The sequence below is a fragment of the Equus quagga genome, chromosome 10, assembly GCF_021613505.1.
Source record: "Equus quagga isolate Etosha38 chromosome 10, UCLA_HA_Equagga_1.0, whole genome shotgun sequence".
Lineage (NCBI taxonomy): Eukaryota > Metazoa > Chordata > Mammalia > Perissodactyla > Equidae > Equus > Equus quagga.
In genome coordinates, this window is record NC_060276.1 from 68,005,353 (window position 1) to 68,017,997 (window position 12,645).

The window sequence follows — 12,645 nt, forward strand, 5'->3', positions numbered from 1 at the left end:
GTGAAATGAACAGACAAGAGAGTTAATATAAGTAAAGTGCTTTGAATGGGGCCTGACACATCAATGGGATAGAGTAGTAACTGTTATTTTGATTCGCTTTCATTCTCTCCATTTATCCACTCTAAATCCTTCTCCACCTCTCTCTTATGTCCGGTCTGTGAATATGTGTGACCGAAGGAGGACTAGGAGCCCCGGCTGGTGAGTTCCTGGGCCATTGGCGCCCTGGGGTGGGAGCTGGGACTCTAGAAGGCAGGAGAAGGGCCCAAAGGAAGCAGCAACCTCAGAACTGAGGGGGAGACAAAGAGAGCTGGAGGACTTAATGGGTTTAAAGAATGGGGAGTCCTGTGACTGTGTGCAAATGGCACCAAGAAAAATCCAGTAGCTTAAGGGCAGGCAGGTGGGATGGGTGGTCCTTTCTTCCCAGTCACCAGGGCCTTCGGCAATCACTGCTAGCTGGGAAGCAGGGAGGTGGTAGCCGGCTCTTAAGGGAGTTCCTTTTAGCTTTCCTCCACAGCCCGAAGGGGAAGCTGCCTGAGACAGCAATCAGGGTTCCGCTTTGCTTCATCCTGAGTTCTCAACAGTTCCTAGGATATGAGTGACAATGGGGGACACTGAGCCAAAGCACAACTAGAGATGGCCTTACCCCAGACTCCAGATGAAGATTTTTGTGCTCCCATCTCTTCTTCCCTTTCTATGGAATTCTCCCCACTGGCCCTTCTTCTCACCACACTCATCCTTTGGGTACCCAGGACACCTGCACAATCGACCCACCCCAATCCAAACTTGCGTCCAGGAAAAGAAGTGATGCAAACACTTCAGTAGGGTAAACAAGCTCCTTCACAAACTGGCCTCCAGCTACCTCATCAACCTCATTTCCCACCACTCCCATCTTCTTTCCAGCAAAAGGCTGTGTGACACAGTGAAGGAGTACAGATTTGTGTCCATATAGACCTGGTGTTGAATTCTGGTTCTGCCATTTCCCAGCTCTGGAACCTTAGACAAAATCTCTTTCTTTTTTTTTTTTTTTAAAGATCTTATTTTTCCTTTTTCTCTCCAAAGCCCCCCAGTACACAGTTGTATATTTTTAGTTGTGGGTCCTTCTAATTGTGCTATGTGGGACAGGCCTCAGCATGGCTTGATGAGCAGTGCCATGTCCATGCCGAGGATACGAACTGGTGAAACCCTGGGCCGCCAAAGCGGAGAGTGCGGACTTAACCACTCCGCCACCGGGCCGGCCAGTCACTTTATTTCTGAGCCTCAGTTTCCACATCTGAAAAATAGGAATAACAGTAGTATATCAAAAGCTCTCTTAACAGAGAGCCTAAAGCCTCATGCTCATATGATTTAAAGTCATATAAACCAGGAAAATTGCCCATCTTCTCTAAGATCCCTTTTTAACTCCTAACGGTCTATGAAATTTACAAAAAGCTTAAAATCCTCTGGACATATGGTAGGCATACGACTGGGCCAATAGGTGAGTTTTAAAATACTGAATGTTAATTAGTGGTTTGAGGAATCATAATGTCCATGTTCCTATCGGTATATGAACAAGCACAATTTTCGTTGGCCCATAACCTCCTATTCGGCATCGCCCAAACAAGCCACTTAAACTCAATCACCTCGTTTCCTGAAGCCCTGAGGTCTGCCTTTGAAAATATGACTGAAGCTCAGTTAGAGCTTCTGACGAACTGGTGACCGTGCACCACAGCACTACTTATTTTTTAAAGGAGAGCTTTGCCTTGGTTCTTGAAGACCCTTCAATGTGAGTTTAAGTCACAGGGACTACGCATCCCAGGATGTTTGAATTCAAAGCAGGCTCAGTGCGAGGCGTTGGCGAGCAGGGAAAGGAAGATATTTAGGGGCTCAGGCTGTGGAAGAGGTCTCTAGGGGCCACTAAAATGACTGAGATCATATGAGGCAGTCTACTCCACGCACGACGATATCACACGCACGCGCACATACAAGCATTTGCCGTAGCATAGTTTGGATTGGATTGAAAATGCAAGCGACAACGATATGACGCAATCCAGCCTGCGCCGCAAGGACCGCGACCGCCTCTTAGCTCCATCGCGCGCAGACGCAGGCGCGCGACCTTTGTGGGTGGGGCTTAGGCGGCGGCGCCGGAGTGCGGGCCTGCGGATTGGCTAGCCGCGAGACCGACGGTTGGCCCTGCCCCGCCTACGTGCGTACGGCGCATGCGCAGGGCGGGAGCGAGCGAAATTCAATCTCCGGCCGAGATACGTGGATCCCAAGCTGAGGGGCATGGAGGCCTCCCGAGCGGTCGCGGAAGCCGAGGCCTTAAGCCCAGAGCAGGCTGCCCGTTACCTGAGGTAGGTCTGGGCCGCTGAGCTGGTCTAGGTCGCAGGTCCTGGCTGGGAGTGGGGCGCCTTCGGACCCTCCCAGGAGCCCAAGTTGATGAGACGCTCGCCCGCGTTCTCGGAGTAGGGCGGGGGAATCTGCTCAGATTTCTAAAGGCTGGGGAGCCCCCAGATGCCCCCTTTTTTGGTCAAGTAACTCTCCCATATGAACTCCTTAAGAGCCAAAACTTCAATTAATCAAGCCCTTTTTGAATCTTTCCAGCCTTCCAAGCCCCAGGCCTAGGAGATACAGAGATGGGTAAAGCACTGTCCCTACCCCCAAATTGCTTATAATCTAGCAGTGGAAAGGGATAGGTAAACCAATAACCGCTACCAGGTTTGCTAGGTGCTGTAAGAGGTATCATGTGTAAGGCATAGTATAGGCATAAAGGTGGGAATGGCCAACTACGGGGTCGGTGAGCTAAGGGGAAGCTTCGCAAGAGGAGGAGATGTTTGTGTTGAAAACCGAGGAAGCAGTCACCAGATGGCCAAGGGTGGGGCGCGTGGTGATGGAATGAGCATTAAAAATTTTTTTTGAATTGTTATAAACTACAACATGAAATTTACCATCTTAACCATTCTTAAGTGTACAGTTCAGTGGTATTTTTTTTTTTTTTGAGGAAGATCAGCCGCGAGCTAACATCGGCTGCCAATCCTCCTCTTTTTGCTGAGGAAGACTGGCTCTTAGCTGACATCCGTGCCCATCTTCCTCTACTTTATACTGGGACGCCTACCACAGCATGGCTTGACAAGCGCTGCCATGTCCGCACCCGGCATCCGAACCGGGGAACCCGGGCCACCTAAGCGGAACGTTCGCACTTAACTGCTGCGCCACCGGGCGGTCCCTTCAGTGGTATTAAATACATTAACATTGTTGTTCAACCATCACCACCATCCATCTCCAGACCTCTTTTCATCCTGCAAAACTAAAACTCTGTACCTATTAAACAACTCCTCATTCCCCCTTCTTCCATCCCCTGGCAACCACCTTCTACTTTCTGTCTCTGAAATTGACTCCTCTAGGGACCTAATATAAGTGGAATCATAACAGTATTTGTCTTTTTGTGACCTGTTTGTTTCACTTAGCGTAATGTCCTCAGGGTTCATTCATGTTGTGTCATGTGACAGGATGTCCTTCCTTTGTATGCAGATATATTCCATTGTATGCATATATCACATTTTGTTTATTCATTTGTCCGTTGATGGACACTTGGGTTGCTTCTATCTCTTGACTATTGTGAATAGTGCTACTGTGAACATGGGTGTGCAAATATCTTCGAGTGTGCAGTATCTCTTTGGGTGTGCAAATATCTCCTGCTTTCACTTCTTTTGGCTATATATCCAGAAGTGGGATTGCTGGATCATATGGCAATTCTATTTTTAATTTCTTGAGGAACTGTTTTCTGTAGCAGTCGCACCATTTTACATTCCCGCTAGCAGTGCACAAGAGTTCTAATTTCTCCACATCCTGGTCAACACTTATTTTTTCTGTTCTTTTTTGTTGTTGTTACTAGCCGTCCTAATGATAGTGAAGTGTTATCTCATTGTGGTTTTGCTTTGCATTTCTCTGATGATTAATGATGTTGAGCATCTTTTTGTGTGCTTATTGACCATTGTATATCTTCCTTGGAGAAATGTCTATTCAAGTCCTTTGCCCATTTTTTAGTCGGGTTGTTTGTTGTTGTTGTTGAGTTGTAGTTCTTTATATATTCTGGATAGCAACCCCTTATCAGATATATGATTTGCAGATATTTTCTCCCATTCTGTAGATTGCCTTTTCACTCTGTTGATTGACTCCTTTGATGCACAGAAGTTTTAAATTTTGATGTAGTACAAAGAAATAAATTGGGGCAGTGGAATAATTCTGTCTCTTTCAAAAAAATAATGTTTTAAGGTTGTTAAAAGCCAAAAGGTCTCCTTACAGAGCAGTAAGCACATCGTTGGACTAAGTTACATGACTTCCTTAGGGAAGAATTAGGGAAAACAGGAGGAGGAGATGTGGTATGGTAGAGTACTGGCTTTAGAGTTGGGCCGTTTGGGGTTTAAATTATGGCTCTGCCAGTTGCTAGCTTGGAGACCTCAGGCAAGTCACTTGACTATTCTGAGCCTCAATTTTCTCATCTGGAAAATGGGGATAGTAAGGCTTAAAACCTTTGGTCCCCTCCCCTCCTTTCTCTGAGCAAGCAAGTGGGCCTTCAGCTTGCACCGATTCCTCAACCCTGCTGCTCACACTGGCACCTGTCTCTCCCTTACTCCCAGGTGCTCTCTCCCACTCCCCTCAACAATCAGCCGCATCTCTCCCAGGCTCCACCTTTCTCACAGTTTCCCTGTCTCTCGTGACATCCCATCTCTCATGACCTCTCAACTCACAAAGTTCCTTTTATTTCTCCTAATCTTTCTCGGTCTCTCCTGTCCTCTTCCAAATTGCGCCCCTCCCCCGAAACCCCCCTGCACAAAGCATCACCTTCTCTACCTTCTCTCTTGCTCGTAATTCTGCTCCTTGGCACAATCCTACTCAATTTCTCTGTCTCTCTTTGTCCCTCTGTCACGCCTCTCTCCCCTTTCTGTCCTTCTCCATTCCTGTTTCTCTGCCCTTCCTGCCTAAGAGATGGAAGAAAATTTTGAAACTTGCTATCACACACTCTCTGCACATGTTTTCTTTTTCACACACTTTGATCTTCTGTCACGTACAATGACTCTCTGTCACACATTCTCTGTGGCACACTGTTTCAGTCATGCCCTCCCTTGGGGACGCCCACCCACCAGCTCCTCTCTTGCCCACTCTCTCATCTGGCGCCCACTGCCCTCTTGTGCTCTGTGTATCTCCTGCTTGCTTCCACCCTCTGTTGCCCCCCCAACCCCACACCTTGTGTTCCCCCTCCCTCATTACCCCCTCTTTTTCTGGCATATTCTCTCTCTCTCTCCCTCTCTCCTCCCTTCTGTCTCTGTCTCTTTCTGTTACCCATTATCTCTCCCTCTGTGCCACCCACCTCTGTCACTCACTCTTCCTCTCTGGCACTCATATTCTTTCCCTCTTTCTCTCTCCCAATGTCTCTCTCTGTCACCCACTACCCCCTTCTCTTTGTCGCATACCTTTCTCTTTCTATCACCCACTTGTTCACATGCTCATCTACCTGCTCACGTTGTCATCCCTTCTCTCACCCACTTATTCTTTCTGCCATCCCACCCTTTCTGTCTCTCTGACTTCTTCCCCACTCTGTACCTCTGGTGCCCCTTCCCCCGTTTGTCTGTCACCCACAATCTCTATCACCCACTCTGTACCTCTGTCTCTCTATTACCCATTCTCTTTCTGTTACCTACCCTTTCTCTGTCACTCATTTTCCTTCTCTGTCACCACTCTCTTATTCTGTCACCTACCCTCTTTTTCTCTCTCTCACTGTATCATTCTGGGTCCCTTCAGGAGGTAGAAACTGATGCGGGGTCGGTGAGCCGAGGAGTCGAAAGAAAGATTTCTTAGACTCTTAAGATCTGGCAGTAGTGCTCTTTTATTTAGAGAGTAGAATAGCATGGGGACAGGACCCATGGGCAGTCAGAGCTCCTGCTGCTGCTGCAAAGTTGGGTGGAGAGTAAGGCTAAATTTAAGGCATAGGTATGTGAGTTATCTCTTTACAAGACAAAGAATATGTAAAAAGGTTAAAATGGTATCAGTGCCCGTCTGGTCTGGCCATTTGGCGGTCCCACAACTTTTAGATAAGAATTAAACCGGATTGACTAAATGGCAGAAGTCACCGCTTGAATTTTATCCTCGGCTAAAGACAAAGGAGGATTTGTGGGGGGGTGGGGGGGGGGTCAGTTACATGAGGTTGCCAGACAGTAACCAACTTAAGTTCTTGCCTCTGGCATTGATTAAGAGCTTCTAGAGATAAGACCATCCCCCCTTCTTCCTGGCACTGAGAGGGAGGCATCTTCACAGATAGAGGTTTCCCTTAGAAATGTAAATGTTTCCCAACAAAGGGGCAAACAAATTCCACTCCTTGGAGCCTGAATCTCATCTGTAGTTTTAAAACTAACCAGCCTAAAAATCCTCATCATAAGCCATTTTAAAATTAAGCAGCCTAAAAATCCTCATCAGAAACCATAGTGTATTAAAACAGGAATTTCAATATAAAGAATTATTAAACTGACAAACAAGTGACTATAAGAAATAAGGAAATTCCGTATGGTACCCTAGGTCTAAGGGAGAGTACCTAAGGAAGGACAAACTTGGAAGGGGGCCCTCTCCCCAAGGCTGAGCTTCACACCTCACTGGACAAGGTGTAGTTCAGCCCACTGGATAGTAGAGAAGTGTGCTGGCTTGCCCAGGCCAGAGCTGGTCTGCATTCCCTGTGCCAGCAGGAAGCAACCTTCTAGAGTGCAGGTGGGGAGCAGGCTGTCAGCAACCCATGGTGAAGGCATGCAGAAGGCGTGGGGGCCCGGGGCATGGGCAAGCTGCCGGGGGAGCTGGTTTCCATGTAGAGAGGGCTGCAAGGAGGTTATCACCAGGCCAGGTGGAGGCTTCAAGATCATTGAGGGACTGTGTGTTTGGGTGTGTGGCTGTGGGCCACTCTGCTGACCCACTGTGCAGCAGCAGCCAGCAATTTCAGGAGAGCCCCTTCCTCCTGCAGTGTCCATCACGCGCCCTCTACTGAGAAAGCTTAGCACCGTGCTTGCTGTAAAGGAGAGATGCTTCAAGGAATTCTGTCCATTATCACAGAACAGGTATTAAGGGGTGAATTTGGAACTGAGAGGCAATTGATGCCTGGCAGAGTCACCCACCTCTCGCCTGTGTTGCCCACTCACTGTGTCACCCTCTCTCTCTGTCACCCACTTGCTTGTTCTCTATGTTGTCCACTCTCTCTTGCTGTCATCTGCTCTCTTTATCTATGTCACCCACTTTCTCCTATCACTCCACTCAAACTGCTTTTGTCAAGGTCACCAATGACTTCTGTATAACTAAATCTAATGGTCAATTCGTAATCCTCATCTTCCTTGCCTACCAGCAGTATTTGACAGAGTTGGTCACTTTTCTACGAAACACTTGGTTCATTTGGCTTCCAGGACCCCTCACCCTCCTGATTTTCCTCCTGCCTCACTGGTTGCTGATTCTCAGATTCTGCTGATTTCTCCTCATATTCTCAATTGCTTTTTCTTCTAACGTATTTTAAAGTAAATTCTCAGACTTCATGATATTTCATCCTTAAATGCTTTAGTATGCGTCTCTACAAAAAGATTTTTGTACAAAGCTGTCATACTATATCGCACCTAACAAAATAAACAAATTCTTTGATATCAGCTAATACACAGTCCATATTCAAGTTTTTCAAATGGTCTTAAGTCTTTTTATAATTGGTTTGTTTGAATCAGGATCCAAACAAGGTCCACATGCTGCATTTGGTTATATTTCTTTATTTTTTCATTTATTTTAATTAATTAGTTTTTTTGGTGAGGAAGCTTGGCCCTGAGCTAACATCTCTTGCAAATCTTCCTCTTCTTGCTTGAGGATTTTCCCTAAGCTACATCCGTGCAGATCTTCCTCTGTTTTATATGTGGGACGCTGCCACAGCATGGCTTGATGAATAGTATGTAGGTCCACACCTGGGATCTGAACCTGTGAACCCCAGGCTCCCAAAGCGGAATGTGCGAACTTAACCACTATGCCACTGGGCCAGCCCCTGGCTATATTTCTTAAGCCTCCTTTTTTTTTAAATTTTTTTATTTTTATTTTTTTTTTGAGGAAGATTAGCCCTGAGCTAACATCTGCCAGTCCTCCTTTTTTTGCTGAGGAAGCCTGGCCCTGAGCTAACATCCGTGCCCATCTTCCTCTACTTTATACGTGGGACGCCTACCACAGCATGGTGTGCCAAGTGGTTCCATGTCTGAACCTGGGATCCGAACCCGTGAACCCTGGGCCGCTGAGAAGCAGAACGTGCGCACTTAACCGCTGTGCCACCGGGCTGGCCCCCTTAAGCCTCTTTTAATCAACAACGATCCCTCCCCACCACTCATTTTATTTCTATGCCAGTGATTTGGTTTAGTCTGATGGCTTCCTTGTAGTGTCATTAGTTTGTTCTCCTGTCTCCTGTAACTTCAATTTAAAGACTTGATAAATGAATGGATAATGAAAATGTGAGGGGCCGGCACTGTGGCCGAGTGGTTAAGTTCGTGCACTCCGCTTTGGCGGCCCAGGGTTTGGATCCTGGGTGTGGACACGGCACCTCTCATTAGGCCATGTTGAGGTGGCATCCCACATGCCACAACTAGAAGAACCCACAACTAAAATATACAACTATGTACTGGGGGGATTTGGGGAGAAAAAAGTAGGGGAAAAAAATGTGAGATATGTATATAATGGAGTATTATTCAGCCATAAAAAAGAATGAAATCTTGCCATTTGTGACAACATGGATGGTCCTTGAGGGCATTATGCTACATGAAATAAGTCAGACAGAGAAAGTTAAATACCATATGATCTCACTTATATGTGGAATCTGAAAAAAACCCCAAAACCAAGCTCATAGGTACAGAGAGGAGATTGGTGGTTGTCAGAGGCAGGGGATGGGGGTTGGGTGAAATGGATGAAGGGTGTCAAAAGGTACAAACTTTCAGTTATAAATAAGTCATGGGTATGTAATGTACAGCATGGCAAGTATGGTTAATAATAGTGTATTGCATATTTGAAAGTTGCTAAGAGAGTAAATCTTAAAAGTTCTCATCACAAGAAAAAAATCTGTAGTTATATGTGGTGACAGATGTTAACTAGACTTATTGTGGTGATCATTTTGCAATATATACAAATATCAAATCATTATGTTGTACACCTGAAACTAATATAGTGTTGTATGTCAATTACATCAATAAAAAATTTTTAAAAACTATTCTAGAGAAAAAAAGATTCAGGTTTAATATTTTGGACATGACTACTTCATAGGTGAGGCCATGTACTTCATGTTGCATCATTTCAGGAAGCATATGATGTCTGATTTTCCTACTTTTAGTAATGTTAAGATTGATTAGTGGGTTCAGGTGGTCACAGGCTGATCACTCCTTCACAAAGTTGCATTTTCCCTCTTATGATGCATGACTAATATGTCAGGGATACTTTAGCATCCTGCGAATACCCAGTTCCCCATAAATCTTTCATCCACTGAAAGTCATTGCTCAAATCAGTTATTTCATTAGGGATTACAAAGTGTTGATTTTCTAATTTCACCATTCTTTCTGTATTCATTACCTGGAATTCTTCTGTAAATGTTCTTCGTGTTGGAGTGCCATGTCTTTTTTTTTTTTTTAATTATACTCCTTTCTTTGGTGATCTTATCCAGGGTCTTGGTTTTAAATCCCATCTTTATACTGAGAATTTTCACATTTTTGTCTTTAGTCTTGACCTCTTCTGAACTCAACTCTTGTATCCGACTGCTTACTTGACATCTCTACTTGATAATAGACATATCAAACTTAACTTGTCCCAATCCAAAGGACAAGAACCACATGTTAATTTCAACAGGTGCAGAAAAAGTATTCAGCAAAATCTAGCACCTTTTAATGATAAAAACACTCAACAAGCTAAGAATACAAGATAACTTCCTCAGCCTGATCAAGGGTATCTACAAAAACCCACAGCTAACGGGGCTGGCCCCGTGGCCGAGTGGTTAAGTTCGCGCACTCCGCTGCAGGCAGCCCAGTGTTTCGTTGGTTCGGGTCCTGGGCGCGGACATGGCACTGCTTGTCAGACCACGCTGAGGCGGCGTCCCACATGCCACAACAAGAAGGACCCACAACGAAGAATATACAACTATGTACCAGGGGGCTTTGGGGAGAAAAAGGAAAAAATAAAATCTTAAAAAAAAAAAAATCTAACTTATGAAAAAAAAAAAACCCCACAGCTAACATCATACTTAACGGTGAAAGATTGAAAGTTTCCCTCCCTTATATCAGAAACAAGACAAGGATGTCTGCTCTCTCCACTTTGTTCAACATTATAATAGAGGTTCTAGCCAGGGCAGTTAGGCAAGAGAAAAAAAAGGCATGCAGATTGGAAAGAAAGAAGTAAAACTATCTGTATTTGCAGATGACATCATCTTTTATATAGAAAACTCTAATGACTCCACAAAAAAACTATAAGAGCTAGTAAACGACTTCAGCAGAGTTGCAAGATACAAGATCAATATTCAGAACTCAGCTGTGTTTCTATACATAGCAGTGAATGAAATTGAGAAAACAATTGGTTCCAGGACCCTCCCACAGATTCGCGGAGGCTCACGTCCCTTAGTTGGCCCTCCATATCTGCAGACACAGGGCTGACTGTACTCCCCAAGGTGATATACAGATTCCAATGCAATATCTAACAAAATCCCAGCTGGGTTTTTTTTGCAGAAATTGACAAGCTATTATAAAAGCTTTGTGGAAATGCAGAGGACCCAGAATATCCCAAACAATTTTGAAAAATAACAAAGTTGGAGGGCTCAGAGTTCCTTATTTCAAACTTACTACAAAACTATAGTAGTTAAGACCGTGTGTGGTACTTGCATAACATAGACATAGAGGTCAATGGAACAGAATTGAGAGCCTCGACTCTCCTTTCCTGGAACAATGTAAAACACCTATATTGCAGGCATTTGCCAGGTGTAGGGGATTATGGTTGCTATTGTCTTTTGTTGTTTTTGTGGTTTTTGTCTGCTCAGCAAGCTTTCACATCCATCTTCTTCTGGTGATAGATCTTATCCTCTGGCCACTAGGGTGGGCAAGTAAACATTCTTGAAAACTTTTGTTCTGAAATATAAGACATATATAGGAAAATGTATGAAACATAAATATTCAATTTAACGAATTAAATTGCTAGGTCATGGTTTGTTTTTACATTTATATTCCTGTCTTAATGGAAGGTCTTGTCTGTCTCCCCACTGAAGTGGCCTGAAGGTGAACTGAAGGCAAACTTGAGGGTTCAGAACTTCTTTTTGAAAAGCCCTAGGTTTGTTCAAATTCTGGAGTGAGTGTTTGCTTGAAGCCCCAGAGTTTTGCACTGCAGTGTGGTGGTTAACCAGATAACCTCGGGCTGGAAGATCGGGGGCTGGAGGTACTAAAGGTTTATACCTAAGGTAAAAGAACTTAATATTGTTACTGGAGAATTTTTCATTTTTAGTTAGACTTTATTTCAAAGGGCAAGTCAGGAGGTTAGCCACCAAACACTCCCCCAAATAATGAAACTGTTTTTTTCTGCTGAGGAACATGAGCTGCTGTGGTCCATCTGGATGCCAAAGCACATCTGTTGTGCCAGAGAAAAAGATAATTTTGGTTTTGGGATAGTTACCTGTTTTTTCCTGGAGTAATTAGCCAGAAGGTTCAGCTGCTTTCTGAGGGCATGTTGTTGACATGTAAGAGGATGCTATCTTCCTGTTTATTCTGGCAGAAGGGTATTTGCCCACTTCAACCAAATTTTTCAGGTCTTAGTCACAAAGGAGGAGGACTAGATCCCTGCCTGCCTTTACCCCTTTGAATTAGGCCTTGCCCTTCGTGCCTGCTTGTATTCTCTTTGTGACAGGGTATAAATGACCTGAAAGAGCACTAAGAACCTTGGATCTCTTAGGGGCCATAGGTTGGTTCAGACAGTTCTTATCTGTGGAATCCAAAGCCAGTGACACAGATAATAAATGCTGTAGAAAGCCTTATACTGTTTTAAGTGATTGGTCTTATAAGTGAAACAGAGTACGTAGATGGACAGTGGTAAGACCCCAAACCAAACCTTGGGCACGCTTCCATCCTGAGAGCCCCAGGCCCACTGTGTTTTTAGGAAAGCATTTGGAGAGGAGATCCTGCCAAAGTCAATGGTACTTTTTCTAGCTGAGATAAACCAGAGGTCACAAACTGGCAGCCCATGAGCCATGTTCACACGTAAGTTTTGTTTGCTCTGCCCAGTGTTTTTAAAACGTATGCACTAGTTACCATTTAAAAATCAGGAGAATTCACATAAAAATCAGAATTTCCAACTTTTTTCCAGCCATCAGAAGATGTGGCAACCCTGGGCTCTTACTCCTGTGTTGCAATTACCCTGTGGAGATGAACAGCAGCTTGCCCACTTCACATGGGGCATATGGACCCCAGTGTCGCTTTTCATCTGGCAGCTTCGCTCATCTCTGTTGCTTGCCTTGTCCCTAAAGGTCTTTGCTTTGTGACCACTCTACTTTGGGTATATTCGGCAAGGCCCAAACCTGAAGAGTTCAAATAGAAGTCTGTGAGGTTGGAGGTCCGCTGCTCTTCCTCCCTGGGTTCCGCTATTGTATGCTCTAATAGC

General features: G+C 44.8%; 1 protein-coding gene across 1 annotated transcript in view; it reads left to right on the forward strand.

The window, feature by feature from the left end:
* Positions 1–2,256: 2,256 nt before the first annotated feature.
* Positions 2,257–12,645, forward strand: part of ERCC6L (ERCC excision repair 6 like, spindle assembly checkpoint helicase) — a 31,798-nt gene continuing 21,409 nt past the window's right edge. The window contains exon 1 of the mRNA XM_046674153.1: positions 2,257–2,330. Coding sequence (XP_046530109.1) covers positions 2,263–2,330 — 68 coding nt within the window. The 5' untranslated portion in view covers positions 2,257–2,262. The remainder of the gene's footprint in view (positions 2,331–12,645) is intronic.